The sequence below is a fragment of the Numenius arquata genome, chromosome 7, assembly GCF_964106895.1.
Source record: "Numenius arquata chromosome 7, bNumArq3.hap1.1, whole genome shotgun sequence".
In the NCBI taxonomy this organism is placed as follows: domain Eukaryota; kingdom Metazoa; phylum Chordata; class Aves; order Charadriiformes; family Scolopacidae; genus Numenius; species Numenius arquata.
The window spans coordinates 2936785-2961889 of NC_133582.1; the positions used below are offsets into that span (position 1 = coordinate 2936785).

Here is a 25105-nt window from a genome sequence, read left to right on the forward strand (position 1 = left end):
AAACTGAAAGAGGGGAGATTGAGATGAGATATTGGGAAGAAATTCTTTGCTGTGAGGGTGGTGAGACCCTGGCCCAGGTTGCCCAGAGAAGCTGTGGCTGCCCCATCCCTGGAGGTGTCAAGGCCAGGCTGGATGGGGCTTTGAGCAACCTGGTCTGGTGGGAGGTGTCCCTGCCCAGGGCAGGGGGTTGGAACTGGATGATCTTTAAGGTCCCTTCCAACCCGAACCATTCTGTGATTCTATGTTAAATAAAAAATATCTTATCCATTACAGAGAGGAAGTAATGTTAAAAGATGGGTTGTAGTATCTCTTATGTCTTGAAACTTATTTCTACTGTAAGATATACCTGTGATGGATGGAAAAGATTAATATTGTTACAACTTCAAGTTTACAGTAATCAAGTTTTCTTTCCATACGAAAAATGTTTAAGGTAGGTGTATGTGTGGGGTGACATGTCCCAGGCAGTCTAACCCAGCCTTACAGGTGTCTTCAAATGAAAGTATCTCCTCTTCCCTTTCCTTTCTCTTGTCTGTCTGGTGACACAGTTGAGAGAGCAGGAAAAACATCAAGCAAAAAGATAAAAAATAAAAGCTCTCCCCCTTTTTTACGTACTTTTCTGTTGGCATTTGTCCCTGAGCTATGAGGTCTGACAAATGCTAGTTTCATTGCTGTTTATTCCAGAGAGGTGGCAGGAGTGTGTGGCTCAGAGTGGGACTGCCTCTTAGCCATCCTAATCTATGGATTCAGGATATGGTTTAATACAGCAGACTCCTAGTTATTCAGGCAACATGTCCCACCCTCTGTTTTATTCAAAAACTGGGTATACCTTATTGGAAAGGGCTGCTGTGAAGCATGGACTCGTATTTGGCCAGATTGGTTACATACCAATTCCTTTTGCTCATTTATCTTGGCTTCTGCCGAGAAGTTTACTCGTATAACTACCTTGACTAAGGTTTAATAGAGTATTCATGTTACAGGATATGGTTGAGTCTTAATTAATCTGCACAATATATGTGAGAGGCTTTAATTCCAATTAAGGTTCTTCAGTAACATCACTGGTTTTTAACCTTGTGTTTGCAGATGGAGGAGGAGGACCACAGTGAAAGAGGATTGCCACAAATTGCTTCAATCATGAACAGAGTTAGAGACTTGAAAAACAAATACAGAAATGAAGACAATATTACAGATGAGCTTAACTGTACTAAAATCTCAGCTGATACAACAGGTATGTGGTTTTTGTTACTATTGCCACTTCTGCAACAGATCTTAACCTAGATTGAGGGAAAGAACCGTTAACTGAAAGGAGTAAAGGTTTCGTGTTTCTTTAATATTAATGACCACAAAATACATTTCATCTCTCCTTGTTTCTTTAAATGTGCTCTAATCTTGTTTTAAAAAAAAAAATAATAAAATCACTAGTCGTCTTACATGCAAGCTTATAAAAAGTGTTTTCTTCTGCTCATATTTGCTGCAGTTTTAATCAATCTCCTTTGGTTTCTTTCTGTCAGATAACTCTGGAACTGTTAATCAAATAATGATGACAACAAATAATCCAGAAGACTGGCTGTGTTTTTTGCTCAGGCTAGAGAAAAAGGGTATTCCTCAGATGGACGCTAACTTATTGAACAGACTCATTGGTCGTTATAGTCAAGCGGTGACTGCGTTACCTGCAGAAAAGCATAGTCAAGATGAGAGCTATGCTCGCATCCTTGTGAGATTTGCTGAGTTGAAAGCGTAAGTATAAATTTTCAGTCTAAGAACTCTGCATTTGAATGATAAAAATAGCTTGATAGTTAATGGTTTCTGCAACAAATAGTCATTTTGAGTGTGGATGTTTTCATACCGGCTCCTTGAAACTGCGAGCAACTTTGGGTAGTCAGCTTATCTGTTGTCTCCACAGTATTTGCATTTTTGGTAGGTGCTAATAAACATGGTTCTTCAGAGCTATTTGATTTAGAGATGTTAATGCACTTTTTTTCTGGATTCTATGTATGTGGGGAAATAGCATGAGACTTTTTAGCTTTATACTTCAGCTCAAAAGAAGCCACATGGGTGAAATCTTGTAACTTTGGGTAACTATAATCTCTGTATTAAACTGTGTATGTTGTAAGTTACATTTAATTTCCCTGTGGGCTTGTATAACTGCTGTGGCTGTGAGGTAAACAATTTGCTGTTGTCTAATCCATCTGGTCAAACCGTAGTGGTCTGTCCTTGTCTAGTTGGCTTCCTCTCTTACTAGGAAAGACTCATTCCAGCTACATTAAATGACCTGCCTTAGGGTAGGAGGAATGTCTCGGGACATCGTTCTATACTTTCATACTTAGGAAATGAGGTTTGACTGTGGTCATTTGTCCTGGTTTGGGGGAGAGCATCTGTCGTTCATTTCAGTGGCCAGTCTGGCCCAAACCATGACATCATTTATTGCTTTATTCAGTCCAAAAGTGAACAGTGTGGTGCCTCAGACATTTTCAGATATAATTTGGGACAGGGTTATTTTTTTTGCAGGAGTTCTTTTGCCACTTCCAATATCATTACAGGAAATACTTTGAAGAGCTACCTTTTAACATTGCAGCAATCCTTAGCAATTAGAGTTGAGCAAGTGGTCTTCCAGTGAAAATAGCCAGTCTTTTGCTGTTTCTTGTACGTCCTCCTGTTTGGCTTTTTTGGCAGGTGGCTTGATCTTGCAGTATGTTATCATCTACTTCTTTATCTGTACTGTCATTTGCATGGACCTTGCTGCATCAGTGTTTACTAAAAGCGTACAATGGAAATAATCTCTTGAATCTACTGTTGAGAAAGAAACAAGAGTGAATAATGACCTGCTGTGAATCTTTAGTATCTTGAAGAGGTAAGGTGGTTTTGTGTGAGTGGAGTAAAGCATATCTTCCAGCAAGGCCGCCTTTCTTTAAAGATACTGAGAGATGGTGTTCTCGTTCCAAGGTTAGTTGTTTGTCCTCGGAACAGAAATTGTGTAACATAAGCTTCCAGCTCATACTTTCTGTAATTTCTTTTCCAGAATGATGATAACAGATGTGCCTTGATAATAGCACCTTATTACATACAGTAGGAGTTTAAGTTCAGAAAGATTATTTCCTAACTCCCTATTCACTTTAAAACTCTTGGACCTATTTCCACTTGATCTTTAAAACATGGTTTTAAAGGTGGATACTTTTAAAATGGATACTAGAACTGTGTTTATTATTCTGTGTGTTGTATTGCAGAAAGCAAAGCTGAAAGCACTGTCAGTAGCCTGTTAATGTTAGAATGCATGAATGTTATTAACAGCTTTAGTTGCAGTGTCCTGCTGAATTGTCTTTAGTTGCTTCACTGCTACAGCCTTTACAGGGACCTTCTTGGAAGGGTAAACTTATCTTGTTTCACTATTAACATGCATTTTTTTTTTATAGCTATCCTAAAATACCTTCTGCTTTGGTAGTCAGCATTACTGTAGAATCTACCCAGCTCACTGGGTAGCTTGGATCTGCGCTGTTTTCTGCTTTGTATTTTTAATTGGCAAATACCATCAGTCATATGTTTCCTGACTTGCTAATGAAAATTGTTTTTTAAAAAAGATGAACAACCCACTCTCAAACCCCTCTTAAAAAATGTACCCACGAAAATCTGACCTAGCAAAGTTCCATTGGGATTGATGCTATAAGTGTCTCCCTAAATGATGGTCATCACCCCCTCCCCCCCAAAAAAAATTCCTTTCAGAGATTAGCTAGTTCTCAATTGTTTATTATAAGGTAATGCTTTCCCTTTGAGTGGCATGTAATGTCAGTTACTTACATAAAACTACATTTATGAACTACATGTGTAATAACATCAGAACATGAAATTGCTTTTGACTGATCAGATCTGAAAAACAGCAGCAACGTTGCTTGTCTGCAGTTTTTGGAGATTAATGTTAAGTTAATCAGTGAGTGGTTATTTGGATCTTCTGTTTGGTGTGTTCACTCATTGCTTGTGATTTTCTTGGTGTTTGAGATTTCCCTGGCGTTTCACACTCACCTTCTCTGTTGCTGGCTTGTCTAGTACTGTCTATTTTGTCCCTGCTTTTTTTAGCTTCTGTTAAAGAAAACCCTCTCATCTCATGACTTCCTAGAGTGCTTCTGATTTATTTTTTAGTCATTGCAAGTAAAGTAACACTTTGATACAGGGGTGCTCTGATGGAGCTGCCTTTGATGGGAGAAGAAAGGTGCTCTTCAGTAGACTACTGTGTGCTATTCTCCCAAATGTTCCGCCTAACGGGAAAAGCGAGTCAGAGCATCACAAACTTCAGAAGCAGCAACAACAGCTTGAGATTGCCAGTGTCTGTTGGCACCAGCAGTTTTCTTCTGATCAAAGCTGGATCATTCCATTCTTGGCACTGGACCTGTATGGTCCTGGTATCTTCTCTAGCAGCAGCCTGACGATGCCAAAACCTTTTGACCTATTATGATACTGAGGTGGTTTGTGATGTACTGTGAATGTACTCTGGAACAGGCGAAGGTGAACAGTCAGTTGTGTCTGAGACTAGTTATCTGTATCTGTATTAATTGTGCCAGGCCTGCTTTCATGTAACGCTTCTGGCTGTAGTACAGTGCCACCAAGTGTGTGGCACTCGATGCCCATTGCTAATGTTAGGTTTTGTTCTGCATACTGCTCTCCAAGTCGTTGCTGCTTTCTACAGGAACTTAAATTTTAATGTGCTTTGTGAAAGTGAATGCAATTCATGTCACAGCTTAATTTGTTACTTGGACTTTGCCTGCGGATGGCAGACAGGCTGTGCCTCTCCCACTGCTTTGAATGATCAGAACTGAGTTTATTAAACTTACTGGGGTCCAGTAACGTGCCTAAACTGTGGGAGAGACTATTCTCATTCTCAATTCCCCAGAATTTTACTGGAAGTATGTTCTCCAGCTTTGTGTTGTATTTGTCTGTACTTATTTTTTGAGACACTGTAATAAGTTTTTCACTGTCCCCGCTTCTAAGTGCTGCCATTGCTTACCTGTTGAACCAGGGTGGAATTTTGGAAGAAATTCCTTTATTTGTTGATTGTAGATTTTGCAAAGTGTTAAAACCTCTTTTTTCGGTAATATTAAAAAGGGAGGAGGAGACCATTGAAACATAATGCTAATTTATTATTTCATAGTGATGTACATTCATGCCATTTCTATCTTGATGAGTATTCACTTAAGCTGTAGATCCTCTAGAATATTTAGATGCTGGTGTCCTGTGTGCAAGCATCTTGGTTACTTGGCAATCTATGGCTGAATGTAAAACTAGGAATAAAATGTAGTAAAAGTAAAAAATCAGCTATTAAATGTGAAGTATCTTGTCTGGATTTAGTGGCACATTCTCTACATTTTTTGAAGTATACAGCGGTTGCCATTGCTGCTCCTGGTGTGTCTGCAGAAAACAGACTTAAATCCACCTTGTGCTACCAAATATAACTGATAAGAAAGTGTTTCCTGGGAATATGGGGAAATTGGTGTTCCCATAGAACCCTTGATAGAGATAGTGATTAGGTAAATGCCCTTGTTTTCTCCAGGGCTGGTGTTACAGAAGTACCAACAGAAACCATTTCTCTGTGACCCACATCTCTAAGGGAATCTGACAATTTGGGTGAAGCTGCGGAAGCTCTTCAGTGTAGGGAAGCTCAAAACCCAATTTTGGTGTTCAGCATTAAAGTAATGTCATGGATTGAAAACTTTGTGACTATTCCTGCAGGATATAACTAATAGTGTATATTTCTTCTGACTTCATTAATATGATAAATTTTTCCACACTTGGTGTTTCTAAAGCTCTCCTCCCTGTCCCCCTGCCTTGCAGCCTCCTTAGTACAGGAGTGGATGCATCTAGAAGAATAGAGATTTTTCTCTGGATAGTGTTAGCTTGTAGCCTGTACAGGTTGGTGGGTGTTCCAAGGGGAAAATTATCTACGTATTTTGAGGAATAATATAAACGGTGACAAAGAATGAGTCTTTAATCTTTCTTTTCAGGTTTGAGCACATCCTGTTTTTTGGAAAGGGTCAGCTTCATATATTTGAATTATTAGCTTTTCAAAGCTCTTTGCTAATTTATACTTCACTAATGGCTTTAAGGAAGATGAAAAAAAATTCAGCTATAGATGGAACTAGCACAGATAATCCTGGAAAAGCCATCCACGTCACACAGCACGTGGAACTTCATCTGTGTTACTTGGGCTCTTTACCTTATAACTATTGATGTGCTGTTTTTACAGTCTTCAGGATCCAGAGGAGGCCCGGGACCAGTTTCATCTCGCCAGACTGAACTGCAAGAAGTTTGCTTTTGTGCACGTGGCTTTTGCACAGTTTGAGCTGGCACAAGGTGTGTAGAAAAACTTCTTTGGTGGTGCTGTTCTGTGTTCTAGCTTTTGTTGTTTTAAACTCCTTTGTTACATTTTTTGCAAGGAAACAGATAGGTATTAAATCAGAAAAAAGAAAAATCTGGATTTTCTTCTTCTTTTTGATTGAAACTTAATGGGAATGTGGGTTCATTTTACAACAAAAATATGTGCACAGTTCTTAATAGGTTTTTTCCTTTGTAGAAATAACTTTCAAACAAGATGAAAATTAGCAGTGATTTCTGGTTTGGTTTTTTTTCCAAGCTTAGATCTTACAGTGGGAGGAATGAGTAAGACTCTTGCTGTGTTGAAAAATGATTCTCATTTCATATCATAGAATCATAGAATGGTTTGGGTTGGAAGGGACCTTAAAGGTCATCTGGTTCCACCCCCTGCCCTGGGCAGGGACACCTCCCGCCAGACCAGGTTGCTCCAAGCCCCATCCAGCCTGGCCTTGAGCCCCTCCAGGGATGGGGCAGCCACAGCTTCCCCGAGCAGTTTCCCTTTAGATATTTTAACCTTGCTTGTGGAAGAAATTCTGGTTCCTTCCAAAAACCGACTTTAGATTCTCTGTGTGTCTTTTTTTTTTTTTTTTTGTTAGACCAAAAAATGCTGTAAATGTGCAATTTGGTCCAATTAAATTTTCCCTTCTGCCACTCAGGATCTTAAGTAGTTAGCAATTGGATTTTAATTGACTTTTCTGTTTTCTGTTCCATTGTTGAATATTCCTGTTGGGACAGTGGAGATGGCTGATATCTGCTGGGGTCACTTGGGTTTATCACTTGGGGTGTGGTTTTTTTTTTTCTTTGTTTTAAACTCTGAGGTTTTCTTGTTTTTGATCTTCCAGTTTTGCTCTTCCAGTTCTCCCCCTAGATTATTCTAGACTATATATGTTCTAATATATCTAGAAAAATAGGTCCTCAGTACTTTGGACCACAAAGTATTGAGTCCACAAAGTTCACCTTGTCTTGGTAGGTCACTTCTTTCTTATTGTGTGTAAGGAAGGTGGCCCTTGTACTTGGTTTATAGACAAAACCACTGCCTGTGGAAAGTCTAGTACTTTTTATGTTTTTACTGTTTTTTACGATACAGTTTATAAATCCAAACTGTGTCCCATGAAGCAGAGCCATTTTATTAAAGTCACTAAGTAAATACTTATTTGTCTAATTTTTTCTTAACTAATAACAGTAATGGAGCAGGAAAGGCTGCGTAAATCCCCCTCAAATACATGTCAAATCAAGTGGTTGATGGAGGAAGGATAATGAATAAGATTCTTCCATGGGATAGGGAGGAGAGGACGAAAAACTGCTTATCTGTGACTTGAAATTCCACAGTTTTTCTATTCCAGATGAGTCAGTTATCTGACTGGTCTTGTTCTAATATAAACTTGTTGCATTGAACTTGTAAACAGTAGTAAAAAATAGCCAGTAATTTGTCTAGTGAGCACCTGTATGCTTATTAAAAAAGATAATAAGACAGTTATTTGACAATATACTTATTCTTGCATTATAAGTGTAATAAAACCTATTGTGTAATTTAAGTAACGTGTAGAAATGCTCCTGGTGGTTACCAATGACTGGATTCACCCTGTCACAATCACTTGCGAGTTTAATTACCCCATAGCTATGGGATATGTTCATGCAATAGTTTCTCTTACTTTGGCAGCGAATAGTCAACCCCAACCGAAGGACTAATCCCAAACCAATAAGCCATTTATGATTGGCTTTGTTTTCTCTCTCATGTGCTCTCCTGATTTGTATCTGATATCCTTGAGCTGGTTTATTTGACATTTGGTAACGTGGATGGAGCTCCAGTGGCCCATACACACGGGCTCAATTATAGAGGAGTAATTAATGTGTGAGTTGTATGTGCTTTGAGTGCTGTTCCTTCTTCACTGAGTGTGTCCAGCTTAGGCCAGGGGGAGAGGAGGAGGGTGGTGCTTTGTTACCACCTTCTGAGCATTTCAGCAGTGCTTCGACAACCTGCCAATTGCTTCTGGATTCATCTGTCCTTCCCGTTGCATTAAGAAAAAAAAAGTTAATTATACGTTCACTTCCCTGTCTTAAGCAGAATTGTGAGCTAAAGCTCAAGTCAAAATTTTGAAATTCTGGTTGGCAAATGGATACTGATTTCCTTATAAATTGAATATTCATGACTTGAAAATAAGAATGACACAAAGATAGCATTCTGGTTTGGTTTTATTTCAATGCTGAATACAACTTCATTTAAAAAGGTCAGATGAGGAGCTGTCTCTTCTTTTGGTGTGCCTTGTGTAGTGTGCTTGGAGCAAAATTTGCTGTGAATTACTGACGACTCTGACCATTAATAAAACTCTAATTTTGGCTATTTAGAATGTTATGCTTAAGTGGATCATTCTTTTTGTACATGATTGAAACTCACAGGTACTTCTGGCTTTGCTTTTATGCCTTTGTTCCTCATCTGTTAAAGGGGAATAGAGCAGTTAATTTTTAACATAAGTGTTTTAGCCTCATGTTATTTCTTATTCAATGAGAGGCACATATTACTAGGAGGAATTACTTTCATTTTGAATAGTAGGTCTTGTTGAAGCAATGTGTGGTTACTAAATATGGCCAAAGGCAGAATGCTGGGTAAGGTTTCTTAAAAAGAAATACCAAGCCTATCCACTTACTCAGGGTTTGGGAGAAAAATAGTTTTTGATTATATGGTTAAACAAAGCATAACAAATATGCACAAAATACACTTAAATGAAATCATAGCTAATCTTATTTTGGTGTTTCCTTGCTTCAGTGTTCAACACCATCCAGTTAATATTCTTAAAATATTACTTGAGCATCAGTTCCTAATATCTACTCCCCCACCTGCCCCAGTCTGAACTGCAGGTGACATTGCCAGCTAACTCCAGTTTGAGTTTTGAGTGCTAGAGACATCATGGAGCTCTGAAATATACTATTATATAGTATAGGAAATAATTATATATGTATATGGCACCTATAAAAACAAAGCGGTTTACGCTGCTTTGGAACTGAGGAAGAAGGGCATTTGGGACTTAAGGGCATTAACAGCTCTAACAAAACATTGCATCACTTTGCCCTGATGCTCCCTAAACAAAGGAAAATGTTCTGGTTGCAGTATGCTTCTTTCCTTATTTGACTCTTAAGGTTTTTTACTAGCTGTATGTGTACATGCTTATGTATGTAAACTGATTGCTTTCAGTATATTTTTTTTTAACACACACCCTCTTCCTTCCCAGTTCTCTTCAGTCTCTGTTTATGGCATTTAGTAATGTATAAAATTAATGAAACAATATCCTTTCTTTTCAGTCTTTTCCTAATGGTCATGCTTTCTGGAGTAGTGATGTTTGGTTTAACAGCTGCTTTTAACTTTGATTTCTATTATGTGCATTAAAGATGTCTTATAATGCATACGTAAAAGTTTGTATCTGGTCAGATGTAAATGAAAGTCCATAAAGCTCTTATTTCCTTGCTGATATTACAGAAAACTGAATTTTAGAATTTGTGTTGTTTCCTTACAGTTCCTATAGGATTAAACAAATGCTATGCGACTGTATAAGGCATATTTTGTCACCTGCTTTTCAACTTTATGTGAAAAATTGACTTTTATGATTCACCTGTAGCTTGTTTCAGGCAGTATCTTGAAAGTGGATATTTAAGGGGTGGGGAAATGCCTCATGAACAATGGCTTCACAGAACGATGCAAAGTGAATATAAGGCAGCATGAGTGTAATCGTGTCTTTAAAAAAGAGACCGTGCTGCCCCAGTATAACTTCTTATTTCCTTGATCTCTACTTCTTTGTTGCTTACTGCTTAGGAAATATGAAGAAGTGTAAGCAGCTCCTTCAGAAAGCTGTGGAGTGCTCTGCTGTTCCACTAGAAATGTTGGAAACTGCTCTGCAAAACTTTCATTCACAAAAAAAGCAGTTGCTTTCAGATGAAGAGAAGGAAAACTTTGCAGGTAACTGCAGTTTCTTAAATTGTTAGAGTTTTTTGCATGTTGTAATGCTTGATTGGAAAAAAATATTCTGTAGTGTTTATCCTTTCTAGTTATGCAAACTCAAAATCTGTTATTGTCTAATAAAAAAGCATATCTATCTATATTCTACATCTTATTCCCTCAATACTCAGTTCCATCTTTGATGCAATGAATTTAGTTTGCAGGAGACAGGATGGTAGATTTCAATTCTGTTTCTCTGACTCATTAGGTCTTTCTGTTTTGTAATAGAGATTTCCAGCTGAAAGTATGAAGTAAGAGCTACTGGTGGTAGAGAAGAATTAGAATGGAAACACACAGAGTAAGCTATACAGATTGCTTACTAGTCAAATCTAGGAAAACAAATCCATTTCAACTTCATATTTATTTTATGCTTTAAATCCAGATGGATCTACAGAAACACAATTGAGGTAGCACAAAAATTTTGTTTCAAAATTAAATATCACATAAATGAAGTCAGAGCCCAAAAGCTAGTGCTCAACAGGAGGAGAACAGGACAGTCAAGGCTATTATCAATATCTTGGCTCTCTGCAGTAGCAGGGGGTTTGTTAGGATCATTTAGACAGTTGTACCTCTGAGATACCTCTCAAACAAGCTGAGTTTTGATAGTTAATTTAGGATTTATTATAGTTATTCAGGTGTGGGCGTTCTCATTACGAGCTGATAAATAACTGAAATGAACAGAGAATGAATCCAAATATAAGAGGTTTTAAATCTCGTGAGGAATTCTTATGGAGCAAGCTTCAGAAGCATCCTTTGGATGATGCTGTTCTGGAGCGGAGGTGTGTTCTCAGAATGTAGATTTGGAAAATCCACTTGCTCTGAAAGTGTGGGTTTCTTCCTCACTCCCCCAAGATACTATTTAAACCAATGCTTTTGGTGTTTGCATTCCTCTTTCTGCATGTAGGATAAGGTAAGTGAGGTTTTTGAATTCACAGTTAAATTGCTTGGGTAGCCTTTGGACATCTTATCTAATTATATAAAATGTCTGTTTAGATCAATAGAAAATACTGATATGTCAGTGATACTGGATTACTGCAAGTGTATGTATTTTTAAATTGCACTTATAAAAGAACCCCTTGGCTTTTGAAATAGCTACAATCTGCAGTATTATCTGAATAATTCTAACTCATTTACCTACAGTACCAAGTGCACAAGAGTTTGGACTTCAGAGCATAGTTGGAAATCACAGAAGCATAAAAAGGAATGAATCTGGTGAAAACTCTTCTACTGTTACCAGATCTTTGCTTGGGTAATGGCTTGCTTTCTTACTTAATTGCTTAAAACATCATTTAAACAGAAACCACACATACACACTACGGTGCTTTGTGTTTGTGTTGTTGGTTTTTTTTTTTTTCCCTTCAGGGAGGAGAAATCACAGGAATTCGATGCCCTATTAAATTGCCACAATCCATTAAGACCACTAAACAAATCTAACCAGGTAGATAAAACATGTAACGTTTTGCTTCAAAAACTTAAACTTTCAGTTGTTCTTTACACCTGTGATAACTTTCAATCTGCTCTTAGGCCTGTCCCTTTGGGAGGGTTCCTGTGAAACTAGTCACTGATGATGATGAGAAGATGACAGATGTTCCTCTTACAGCCAGTGTTATGAGGAGGTACGGTTACTGGGTTTTCTGCAGCACCACAGAGCTTAATGCTCCTTTTCAACAGAACGTTTTTGTTGGAAATACCCGTTGAGAATGTTAAAATTAATCAAAGTATTATCGATAAGTAGTCATGACTGCACTAGGTATTGCAATAACCCGCTTCCTATCTTATTATTCTGATTCTTAGTATGAGAGCAATTTCTTATTCTGGGTAATCAGTAGGCTCAAAAGAAATAGAGACTTAAGCAAAAATAAACTTTGTTCAAAATAACTTTACATTTGTGTATTCCAGTTCCTAAAATTAGATATAAGGCAGTCTTGTAAGTTCCAAAAAACTTTTAAATCCTCATTTTTAACATAACCCATAGGATAATGATTATATTAAGAAAGTGGTTATGCTCATTTTATTGTGAATAATTGTTCAATATTGGAAGAATCTGCCAGTTAAAATAGCACTTTGCTACATGTTACCTGACCACAGCACAGCCTGAAATTAAACAGAGAAGAAAAAGCTTCCCTCGCCCCCAAGTAAAGCCTGTTATGCCAACTTTCTTCCTTTTTTATTGCTGTGAAACTAAATTCATGTGGAAATGGGAACTTGGGGGAGAAATATGTAACCAAAGAGTAAAAATTGCATAATTATCTTCTGAGAAGGTAACTAAAGCCCAATATTCTGAATCTGTTATTTCAATAGGCAAATATCCAGCTCCAAATGTACAGCCTTCATTCCACCTCTTCCGCCATCAGAACCAAAATCTAGTGGGGGTGATTCATACGACCTGGGAGACTTACAGGTAACTTAAGGTTTTTTTTTTTAAAACAGATATAAGGAACTCTACCTGGCTGTCCTATGATATTAGAAAGGAAAATAATAAACACTTTTTCAATTCAAGAAATAAATAAGGTAGAATGTTTAATGTATGTTAAGTAATTAGTTGTGAATAGAAACATTAATTTTGGCTTTTAAATTTGAAATTTGTTAAGCATAATCAGGCATTAAGAAAGAGCTTTCTCTCACCTGATGGGAGAAATGAGGGGGTGTTAAAAGCTGTCATACGATTTGTAAAGAGGAGATAATCAGATTTCATCTTGACTACAGGAGGTCTTTCACCTGTGGCCATGAGTTTTATCATGGGAAGTACTCTATTCAGTGAAGTTTGTTTAATTGAGTTCACTAATGCTCTATGGAGCTGTAAATTATGGCTTTTGATCAATTAATTTCGAGCTGTGCCTTGCATTTTCATCTCCTGTGTCCCTGTTCCCTGAAAGAAAATTCAAGAATTGAAAGCATTTGTCTTTGAATTTCCATCTTATGGTTTCTATAACAGGTTGTTGATGGATTTAAACACAGTAGTACTTGTTTGTGTACCCTACACTGTTTCCTGAAGCATATTTGCTTTGTGTCTCATCAGTCATTAATTAACATAAGGAAACATCTTTCAGACACTATGCTTGGGATCTCCTTTGATTCTTTTTAAGATGCTTTTTGGTTTTTTTAGTTGCAGATGTTGGATGACAACAGCTTAGAAATGGCTACCAATTCCACTGTAACTCTCAAACCCAAAATGGATATGAGTTTGGTGATGAAAAGAGAAGGTAACTATTAATGTGTGATGTTTTAGTAGTCTGAAATAGAATAACCACTTAAAATTTGCTGTTCTGTATTTTAAAGAAAATGCATTGCTAAAGAAAATATTCTTCAAAAAGTGAAAAACTTGGTCTGCCTTGGAATTGAGGAGCATTTAGTTAAAATTTGGCTTTATCGGGTAACAGTGCTAGTTTGTACCAAAAAAACCCAACAGGTGGATGTTGGCTGAGAGAAATTCAAACCAAGGATTATAATGTTCTGGAGGGGGAGTCTGTTTAGATTTTGAGACATACTCAAATTATAGCAGTTTGTTTCTCTGTGCCTTTCCTTGAATATGGTCCTTGTTTACCCTATAGATGCCATAGCTCTAATTTCTTTTGTTGACATTTAATCTGAGATTGTTTTGGCTGAAGTAAGTTTAAAAAGGGGAGACCGTGACATCGTCTTGCACTTCAAAAAAACGTGCGAAGTTCCCAAAATTCTCTCTGAATGCAGAACATCTGCATCCTCTGTTGCTTTCAGCGTTTTCTATCCTGCTTACATGAAACTTTAGTTTTTTCTGCTGCTGTTTGTGTCAGAGACTATTTGTCATATTAGGATTTTCCTATGTCCTGCAAAACCCCTGAATTATTTTCACTGTTCTTTCCATATATTTAGTGTCATCGAATTTATGAACTGCAGGAATCCCTTGTGTGAATGACACTTGTACTAAATAAATGTGTACTCTTTAGAGACTTATTAAATCTCAGCATCAACCAAATGCACTGTTACACTTTTTATTACTGTAAATGCTCTTGCTCTAAACATGGGTTTTCATTGGATCCTTAACTGGATCGTTCCTTGTGCTCCGTGATTGTCTGTAAAGATACCACATGAGGATGCTTCTGTCTAATTTTTGTAAATTTTCTTTTTTAAAGAAATCTAAGCTTTGCTATCATTCGAATGGCTGAGATTCTTATTGAATTGTTAACATATTTTGGGGGGGATGATTTTTAACTTCTAGAAAAACACATTTTTGGTGTATTCCAGAAATAACCTAAGCTCTACTTAAGTATTTATCTAATGCATGGAGTTTGACTATTGTGTGAAGTCACCTCATGACATAAAAATAAGGGTGATGTGAGACCACCTTGAGCTGAGAGCAAGTATTTCAGGGCTGGTAAAATTTAGGTTACTACTGATGACAGTACCAACACCATGGAACATGGAGTACGTGTACTAATCTTTTACGCTTTGCCACTTCTGTATTTCTGATGAAACACAGTTCCCTGGGTGGCTTTCTGATTTCTGCTTCTACTGAAGAAGTGAGGTGAAAATTCGTAATAATATTGTAAGACTTGGATTTAGGATTATATACATACCTACTTATTGTAGCAAAGAAAAAGATTTAATTTGAAAAATGGTGATTTTTTTTCAACTTCAGTGCTTCCCTAACCCCCCCACCAAAGGTTTTAATGCCTTTTAATGCCTGATTCTAGTAAGTCAACTGTGTTCGTTTATTCTGATACAGAAAATGAGGTAAAATTAGTCTAGAAACTGTGGGATAAATGTCAGAAACTGTTCCAAGTACTAAAGTGTTTTAATAATCTGATTTTTTTATTTATTTAAAGAAAAAGTCCAGCATCAGGAGCTGAAGATAGCAGAGCCGAGGAGCCTGGAAAGTCAACAGCAACAATTTAGCGCTGGTGAAAGCTACAGAAAGCAGTTGGAACACATTAAACTAAACTGTGTTAGCGCCAGAAAAAAATGGCCAGTTCAAGAAGTGACACAGAAAAGCTGCTATAGAGAGGTAAAGTAAGAGGACTTTGCAGTGGTTTTCTAGCTGCAGAAGCTCTCACATGTTGAAAAAGTGATTTCTGTGTTTGTAATTGTGGCTCTTTGTGCAGAATAGTATCTTTGCCCTCCGTAGGGAAAACGATCGAGCCTTGATCAACCTGGTCCTCCTGTTTCAAAGGGATTATCCCCACCAGATGCTGTTTCTAAGAAGAGTGATCCATCACATCTCTGTGGAACACCAAGCACTGTGTGTAATGATTACATGGACTGGTAAGGCACTGCTTTGAGCCAAACCCTCATGAACGGTAGTTGATGTCTAGAAAGACTTTTAGCAGCTTTTAATGGGGTTTCTTAAGCTTTTCTGTTCAGAGAGCAAACAAGGTTTCCGAGTGCTTCCAACACTTGATGTCAAGTGCCTGACTTCAAGATTCAGATTGCATTTGGGGAACTTTGTCTTCCCTGGCAGTTTTTCAGCCTTTGGAAATACACCATCAAATCAATAAGTCCTTATTCTAGAGCATTTACCTGTTTCTCTGGTCACTGCTACGTGACAATTTCTTTTAGATGCCTTGTGTTTTTGTGGCTGACAGGCTTTTTAGGTTGATAACCGTGTATCAGCCTGGTTCCCGTGATGCAAATACAATTAAAAAAAAAAGTGTAAGGAATCTAGAGGCTTGCAGAATCCAGCACTCAAGTTAGGAAACGCCAGCATTTGTTTATCCCCGCAATCTTAAATTAGGCATAAACCCCTGTGCCTATATTGATAAATCTTTCTAATTATATGATTACTTACTATTTTCCTAAGTCTCTAGGATGAATCATATAGGTTAAGGCTGTATGATGAGTAAGCACCGTTCCTGTTGGGAGGATCTCTGTCTCTGTAGCTCTAGAACTGAGAATATATGGAGTGAGTGAAGCATATCATCTCATGATGGAACTTGATAAAAGCAGTCCTTGAATAGATTCTGTTCTTGCTTCCTTCAAACTTCTTTAAAAATTAAATTCTCATTACACACAGTATGTATGGCACATGGTAAATATGCAGAATTGTGGAGTGCTTTTGTGTTCAGTGAGAACATTGATTTTTGACTGCTTTTGACTGTTTTCTTCAAACTTTTGTCATTTTATTTTCCACAGAAAAAGTCCTAGTGATATAAATTTTTCCAGTTCTGATCTTTGCATCAGTTGCTATAAATACTGTGGGAAAAGAGGTATATTTGGTGATAGAACTAAATATACTGTAGACACATGAGGGGAACAAATCAAAAAAACATAAAGAATTTCTTGCAATCTTTAGTCTTAAATACATGATCTTTCCTCTCATGCAGCGTAGCTAAAGCTCTCAAAAACCCCTCTCCTGACTGCCTTGAAGTTATTTGCCTCAATACGCTCACTTAAAATTAAAAAAAGTCTCTTTATCTAGAAAGGTTTGGAATATAGAAGAATAAGCTGAAAAAACCTGTCTGCCTTGCTGTCTTATGGTCAGCTCTTCTAGTTCTATGCTTCTTTCATTTTCCAGTTTGTGGGGAGTGCCAGCCAGTATCTGAAGATGGGGATTTAATTAGCTAATGTTTTAAGAAATATTTCCCAAGTATGTTACCATTTAAGCGTACTCTACAGACTTCTAAGCCAAGAAGCTGAACCGGTCTTGATGCTAATTATTGAATTAGCAGAGGCTTTTGCTACTCAATAGGGTTTAACTTTCAAGAAACAATGAAGATTTGAACTTTGTTGTTAGAATAATCTTAAAAAACCCCTACAACTAAATGCAACTGTTCATAATTTCCTTTAGTTTCAGAACTCCGGTTGTAAAGAACAACTTCCTACCAGGATGTCAGATTTCTACTCCCTACAGCCAGCTCCCGTATTTCCTACCTCACACTCCAGTAACTCCATTTCAAAATCAAGTTGGTTTGCAGGTACGACTTTAGGCTGTCTTCTGCCATTTTTCAGTACATATTTTCATTGGAGACTACTTTAGGTTAAATATATGCACGTATGTATATATATTTTTAATCTAAAGTTGCTATTCACCTTTCTGGATGAGCAACAGAAAGTAGTCTGGGTTGCTTATTCTCAAAATAACCGTTTTCTCATACGTATGTCTGAATTTAGGTAAAATAAGTCAGCTCTTGAAAAATCAGTTCGGTTGTGTCCAAATCCTGAAGCCTTTATCTCTGAAATCTAAGCCTTTTCAGAAATACTTCATGACAGAGGCAAGAACTAGAGTCACTATTTTTCTGCTGTATTTTTATAGTAGTAGTAGAGAAGCCTTATTAAAAACCACCCTTTTCTTGATTCCCGGTGTGAAAAGCATTGGTATCTTTTATGAGTTCAGTTCCATATCAAGTGATGATCGTTATACAAATACTTTTGCTATAGAGATCTTTAGCCTTCAAGACAAATCTATTTAAAGTTTAGCTTTGCTATACTTCATCCTGTTCAGAAAGACCACGACAACTTAAAGCATATTAACATAATAAAGTGCAGAGTTCTACCAAGTTCTGTTGCAAGTATAGCTAATTTTCTGAACTTCCACAATAGTTATTTTTCTTAACTTCCTCTGTATGTTCACAGGTTCCAGCTTCTATCCCTTCACATGAATGTCTTGCCATCAAAGGAAAAGTTTATACAATATTAAAGCAAATAGGAAGTGGAGGCTCAAGTAAGGTGAGATGCTCTTTTATCCTTTTAGACAGTCACTCATTTACAAAGTAGTAGTTCTATTATAAACATAGATGATGAAGTTGTCTAATAAGGACTGCCTTGTACTAACACTTACAGAGGGTTTGAGTGACCCAGAGCATCTAGAAATTTGTTGTTTTAATGCTGTGCTTAGACTTGGTCCCTCATGGATACAGAAGAAAGGTAACGCACAGATTAGATTTGGTACAATGCTGTTTTATCCGAGTCTTCGGATGGCCTGCACTAATAACTGAATTAATGTATTATTATGAAAATGATGCTTCAATTAGCACAGGATGTTAAGCACAGTCCTGTTGATTTTAGTGGAGAAATAAAGTAAAAGCAGCAGGTAGATAAAGGGGGATGTGTGTTGAAGTAAAGAATAAACAGTGAACAGAAACTCTGAAGAGATGTGATCAGAACGCTGCCAGAAGCTATGGAAATAGGAAGGAAGTGATCACCCAACCCTTCCGAGGTTAAATCACTTAAATCGGTGAACATCCTTTATCTTAGGAACACTTCAAGACTTATGATTGAATGCACTTATTGAAACATAACGTGGTACCAAGATGCCTTCTGATAGAGGGTTGTTTCTGTTGGAACTGGTGGTTTCTTTCTTTTTCTTCGTGCTGTCTTGTAGGAACTTTTTTGTAAATTTAGTGTGGCTGCTTCCTTTTGAAAAAGTAGACTTTTTCTTGGAGGTTCTTGCTGTGGTGAGTTGAAGGACCGTAGTAAATCAGAACTCGGATTGAACGAAGTTATAAACTGAGACTGTTTTGCAGGTGTTTCAGGTGCTGAATGAGAAGAAGCAGCTCTATGCTGTCAAATACGTGAATCTAGAAGAAGCTGATCAACAGACTGTTGAGAGCTACAAGAATGAAATCGCTCATTTGAGCAAACTGCAGCAGCACAGTGATAAGATCATCCGCCTTTATGGCTAGTGAGTAAACCCTAATCTTATTAAACCAGCATCTTTTTTATATAAAGAAGTTGCCTTAAAATTTAACACAAGTATATTTATTTTATAGTGAAATCACTGATCATCATATCTACATGGTAATGGAGTGTGGGAACATTGATCTCAATAGCTGGCTCAAGAAGAAAAAACACATCGATCCATTGGAAAGGAAGAGTTATTGGAAAAATATGCTGGAAGCTGTTCACACAATCCATGAATATGGTATAGTTAAATAATTCTAGGTATTTGTATGGGTTATATCACAGAGGTAATAAGAACGTGTTAAAAGTTTGGAGGTGATACAGCTCTTAGTTTTCGTATAAGCCCAGTGATCTTCAAAGATGGGTATTTACTGTATGGTGAAAAAAATGCATGCTTCTGTGTTCTCTTTGACGGAATAATGTAAAGGAGCAGATCTGGATCCTATTTCAGGAAAAAAAGTGAAGAGACCTTTACATACGGCAGAGCTCATGGCCTTTACAGCACAGGAACACTAGAACAGTCAATAATAGAGAGACGGCAAAACCTACTAAAACACAGGCTACATACTATGTGATGTGTCCTTGAAACAAGCAATTTTGCAAAATATAAAGATGGATTGGTTGATTATGTGGATAATAACCAAAATTCATAATAAATCACGTAGGTAGGGCTTGTGAGAGCTCATTCATATGTAATCCTCAGTGAATGGTACCTTTGAGATAAGCAATAAGTTGAACTATAAACTCAAGCAAGTCTTAACTATTTAAAAAGAAACGGAACCGCTTTTCTGAAATCTGCAAAGAATAATTTGATTTTGGCCGGGTAAAGCTGATCTGCACCTTCTCTCCGTGCAAGCGTTATGGGAATTGAGCAATAAAAAACCCCATAGAAGTAACTTGGATTGACTTTAAACTCTGTTTTACAGGCATTATTCACAGCGATCTGAAACCAGCAAACTTTCTGATAGTGGATGGGATGTTAAAACTAATTGACTTTGGCATTGCAAACCAAATGCAGCCAGATGTGACAAGCATCATTAAAGATTCTCAGGTGAAATGCTTCTGGAAAATCCATGTACACTTTTCTGGAAAGTGCTATAGTACTTGCTGATTATGTTAATTAAATGACTGCTGCATGGGTTTATATGTATATATGAATTTTTACAAGTTTTTATAGAAGGGAAGAACAACGGCCTTCGGGCTTAATAGAAACAAATTTTCAAGGTGCTTTTCAGTGCTTTGAGGCAAAAAATCTAACATTTTATCAGGTGAGTTAAATTAAGTGCATGCTTCACTTAAAGAAATGTTTAACTTTTTTTTATGGCTAGGTTGGCACAATGAATTATATGCCACCTGAAGCAATAAAAGATATGTCTTCCTATGGAGAAAATGGGAAATCTCGATCTAAGGTAACATATGATCTTTTTTTCTTCTCTTCCATTTATATTAAGAAGAAAGTAATTCAGGCGTATATCTTAAGACTTAGTTTTCTCAAAATCCTCCACTGAAACTAGGATGCAAGGAAATCCATTGTGCCACGATGATGGTGGGCAGAGATTGAAAGCTAAGTTTATTCCTCTCAACTACCTAAAAGCATTTTGCAGATGGTGTTTAGAAACGTGTAACTGCTTAATTAATGACTGAAATTGAAATTGAAACAGATGCACAGGCTTGGGTGTTGGAGGAGCTCATAATAATACAATGATAACATCTAAGCTGATAATCACAGAATCATAGAATGGTTCGGGTTGAAAGGGACCTTAAAGATCATCCAGTTCCAACCCCCCGCCCTGGGCAGGGACACCTCCCACCAGACCAGGTTGCTCCAAGCCCCATCCAGCCTGGCCTTGAACCCCTCCAGGGATGGGGCAGCCACAGCTTCTCTGGGCAACCTGGGCCAGGCTCTCACCACCCTCACAGCAAAGAATTTCTTCCCAATATCTGACCTAAATCTCTCTTCTTTCAGTTTAAAACCCTTCCCCCTCATCCTATGGCTCCCCTCCCTGATCAAGAGTCCCTCCCCATCTCTCCTGGAGCCCCTTTAGGGATTGGAAGGGGCTCTAAGGTCTCCCTGGAGCCTTCTCTTCTCCAGGCTGAACCCCCCCAAATCTCTCAGCCTGTCCTCACAGCAGAGGGGCTTCAGGCCTTGGAGCATCTTCATGGCCTCCTCTGGAGCCATAATCATAAAAATATTTTAAAGTCCATTTTTAGGCAGCAATATAAACCAGTCTTCCACTATGTTGTTGGTGTGAATGGCATTGAACAGCAATATGGAGCACAGTGAGATACATGCTGCCTCTCACACATCAGGCTGTACTGATGACTAATGTTGCAAAAGTCTTTTGACGATGTTAAGGGTCCACCACGCTCTGTATCTCCGACAAGTTCTACTTTGCACTGAAATCACTCCAGGCTAGAGCTTTCAAGGGGTGTTTCTGGAGGAATCTTCCATGGAGCAAAGCGAGAGGATCATTCCTCACTCACTTGGTTGCCCGTTGTGCGGGTTATGTCCTTTTGTTTTAGTTTTGTTCTGCCAAAAATTAGTGGAGCTCTTATGGTACTGCTGGCTGCTGCACAGCTGCATCTTAACATTCTGCATAAATAACCCTGGCTTAGAAATCTTTTTCTGAAAGCAGGTTTTCTTGATAGAAACCGTTTTTTCCTGATATAAACCGTTGTTAGTATGTTTGCTTAAACAACAAGACATTGTGATGCTTATGTCACTGTCATATTTTTGATTTCTTTTAAATGAGAGGCAGGTTTTGCAAAAAATGAGTGATACCTAATTAAAGTCTTTTAAAAAAGTTGATACAATGAAGCCTAATATTTTAGGGGAAACACATGAGGGCTCTGTGTATCCCATTCTATGCTATGGAGTACTGTGTATTGTAGAACTTCTTATAACTTTGCCAGGCAATGGAATGTGAATGATGAGGGACGTACTGAAGGAGAGCAATTTCACATTGGCAGTCAAGCTTCAATTCAGGGGTATATAGTTTTGTGGAAAGGTATTAAAAAAAAATATATATTTATACTATGTAAGTATCTATATTCATATGTACATGCATATACACACTGAAAGGTTGTGACTTTAACAGTTGAATGGAAGTATCACTATGTAGTGAAACACAATCATGTCTTTCTAAACACAGAATAGAATGTTTTAGAGTGAGATGTCTTTTGTTAAAGATGATACTTTTTTTAATGGTTTTAAAATATTGCATGCAAAGTGCAGATTTGCTCTGGAGCTCAGCTCATCTAAGGAAAAATCTAACTCTTGTGCTGGGAGTCAGGCTCTCCGTGTGCTTCTTCCCCCACCTCCCTTCTCTCCCCCAATCCCCCAACTTTATGTGCTTTTCTTGAAGTGCTTCAGCTTCCACAGGAGAAGTGGAAAATCCTCCTGTAAGGAACAGCCCAGGTGTGGTGGTTGAAATCTAGTTACTAAGATCTGTTATCCAATGTAAAATACACCCTGTTAAGTGAAATGACTGTAGAAGTATTATGACAAATTGACTGAAGGGACGGTTCCTTAAGTGAGGAGTAATCCTAATTTTTCTGGTTTTATACTAGATAAGCCCCAAAAGTGATGTATGGTCACTGGGATGCATTTTGTACTGTATGACATATGGAAGGACTCCATTTCAACATATAACAAATCCAATTAATAAACTGCATGCCATCGTTGATCCTAGTTATGAAATAGAATTTCCAGATATTGCTGAGAAGGATCTTCAGGATGTGCTAAAGGTAACTGTCCCCTAAGATGACTTTTGATTCAAATAATGGCAATTTATTTAAAGCATATTTTCTTAAACTGAATGAGTTGCGCTTGAGTAAAGTTTTTTTCACAAATAAAGGCTCACTGCCACTGGTAGTAACAGGCTTTATTCCACAACACTTAATGAAACTAGAGCTACTTCATCTAGTTTCCATAGTAGAAGTCTTATTTTTGGCTCAGTAGCTAATAAACAAGTAAATACTTAAAGCAGTTTGGCTTAACTCCTTTGGCTGAACAACCTTAAGGAAATACAGTAGCCGTTGTATTCGCCATCCCTTTCCCTCACCCTGAGTATTTGCTTTTGGAACTTGGCCTGTGCTTTCACTGGAGCCCTAATTGTGTTGCTCGGCAGGTAACAAACTGAAAGCCAGAAACACCACTCATCCCCTTAACTTTCAAATCTCAGTGTCATTTTGGGTCAGTGAGAATAAAAGGATATTGTAGGTTCTGGTCTTCACCTCTTCCCACGCTGTTGCTGGAGTAAAACAGGCTACCAAACTTTACTCTGGAGATGATTGCTAATGAAGGTAATTAGTTAATCTGTTATTGTATTGAGTTGAGTCTTTCTGAGCATGTAGTTCTGCAGTAGGAAGTTCTGACATGCACCTCCAGGGTGTTTTGAAGATCCTCGCTGTTAATTCTTAGGGAAATTCTTAATTTATTTCAAATTAAATTATTTCTTAATTCTTTTGCAGCGCTGTTTAATAAGAAATCCTAAACAAAGAATATCTGTTTCGGAGTTGCTGGTACATCCCTATGTTCAAATTCAAAGTCATTGTCAAACAGGTACACATTTATTTAAAAATACATTTATATTGAATAGTATTTATAATTCTGTTTAAGAAAACAAAATGCTTTACTCTTATATGTACTTTCCACTTGCTGGCGTAACAACCTATTTTGTTTGGTGCCTGCATATGTTTCAGAAAAGAATTCTGTATTTTAATTCTTTAACTCCTTACAAACTGCCCTAGTAACTTATATATGTATAAATTACCTGCAGGTGTTCCAAATGCAAAGGGAACAACAGAGGAAATGAAACGTATTCTTGGCCAACTCGTTGGCTTGAATTCTCCCAACTCTATTTCTAGAGCTGCTCGGGTAAGTACACTTTCTTTTCTATTTCGTATGGTAGTACGTGTTCATGCAGAGAAAGATTAGTGTTTGGTGGTGAAAGCTGAAAGGATACATATATCAAAGCTTTAACCACAGCTGGAAAAACATTACACATTGTAGGTCTTCTAATTTAAGAGCTGTCATTATGGAGAAATGATCTAAATCATTCTGTCAAGTGTGCAAGCTCTTGGACTGTAACTGTTCTTCCTTCCTGGAAGTTGCTGAGCTGTTAATGCATCGCTGTGTGTAAATTAGGCCCTATACCTTGAGGTGTTATGATTCCAGCCTCTTGGTTTTCTGCCTGAAAGATAAGCTGGATGACTCTTCACTAGCTTGGTTCTTTCCACCTGTCCCTCGGAAGAGGCGATGGTGGTCAAATATGTAAGTTGAGGTGGAACGCAAAGCTGCTTTCGTGGGAAGGGAAGCAAATTCAGTATGCATGAAATAAATCTAAACAAGTTTATTTACACTTATGCTGCTAGCCATACCTGATTTTTTTTTAATATGGGGGTGAATGAGAGCTTGTCCTTTTGTGATGTGACTGTGTCCACTAATTTTCCTATCTCATGTAAAGCTTGCTCACCCGCAGTATGCAAATACCTCTCTCCTGCCATGGTGGTATTTCCGCATCAGAGACAATTAATGGAGTAAACTTGATTTTAAATCTCAGTAATTAGTTTGCTCTCTGCCAGCTTGTGAAGCCCTATCCCTTTGCTCACGCTGCTAAGTCAGTGTGTTTTCTTTTAGGCACTATGTTGAGTTACAGCTGGTACGACTCAGTTGTCTTAAGTGTATCTTTATTTTCTGATTTAAGAGAGAAATTTTAGTGTGGAGTTTGGAATATTTCAGACTCATTCAAGTCGTAACATTTTTTATAAAGATATAGTTTGAATCCATGTGTGAAATAACTTTGTTCACCTGAATACCCTTGTTTATATTGACTTTCAGACTTTATATGAACAGTGCAACAGCGGTAAAAGTCTTGATGTATCAGCATTTGCAAAACTCGGGAGTCAAAAATCATGGACAACAAAGTGATGTACTACCGCTCAGGATGCAACACAGATGTCTGGTCTGTTCCAAAAATATTTTTGTGCTGCTAGCTTTTAAAAGGACACTGAGCATAAAGTTCACATTTTAAAATGTTCTGTATGTCTTCCGATTAATGCTTGCAGATCATCTAAAAATAATTCAGTGGAATGCTTTTTCGCTGTGGGCTGTTTCCGTCTTTGCATGCCATGTGGATTGAACAATAAAAATTGCTCTTTGGTGGT

The 25105-nt window shown here is 37.6% G+C and overlaps 1 protein-coding gene across 1 annotated transcript; it reads left to right on the forward strand.

The window, feature by feature from the left end:
• Positions 1–1080: 1080 nt before the first annotated feature.
• On the forward strand, positions 1081–25105 carry TTK (TTK protein kinase). Its single transcript, XM_074150648.1, has 21 exons — positions 1081–1225; positions 1509–1734; positions 6227–6333; positions 10160–10303; positions 11483–11591; positions 11705–11780; positions 11867–11958; positions 12644–12743; positions 13449–13545; positions 15148–15326; positions 15447–15583; positions 17106–17232; positions 17891–17983; positions 18781–18938; positions 19027–19178; positions 19864–19988; positions 20266–20346; positions 22508–22684; positions 23411–23501; positions 23719–23816; positions 24780–25105. Exons 1-21 carry the CDS (start codon positions 1081–1083, stop codon positions 24867–24869), a joined length of 2604 nt encoding a protein of 867 aa, XP_074006749.1. The 3' UTR covers positions 24870–25105.

Excerpts from the sequence above, each read along its gene's own strand:
- TTK (XM_074150648.1), top strand. The coding sequence starts at position 1,081 with ATGGAGGAGGAGGACCACAGTGAAAGAGGATTGCCACAAATTGCTTCA. Across the intron at positions 15,327-15,446 it reads AGAAAAGCTGCTATAGAGAG|GGAAAACGATCGAGCCTTGA; the intron begins GTAAAGTAAGAG and ends TGCCCTCCGTAG. Across the intron at positions 23,502-23,718 it reads TCAAAGTCATTGTCAAACAG|GTGTTCCAAATGCAAAGGGA; the intron begins GTACACATTTAT and ends AATTACCTGCAG.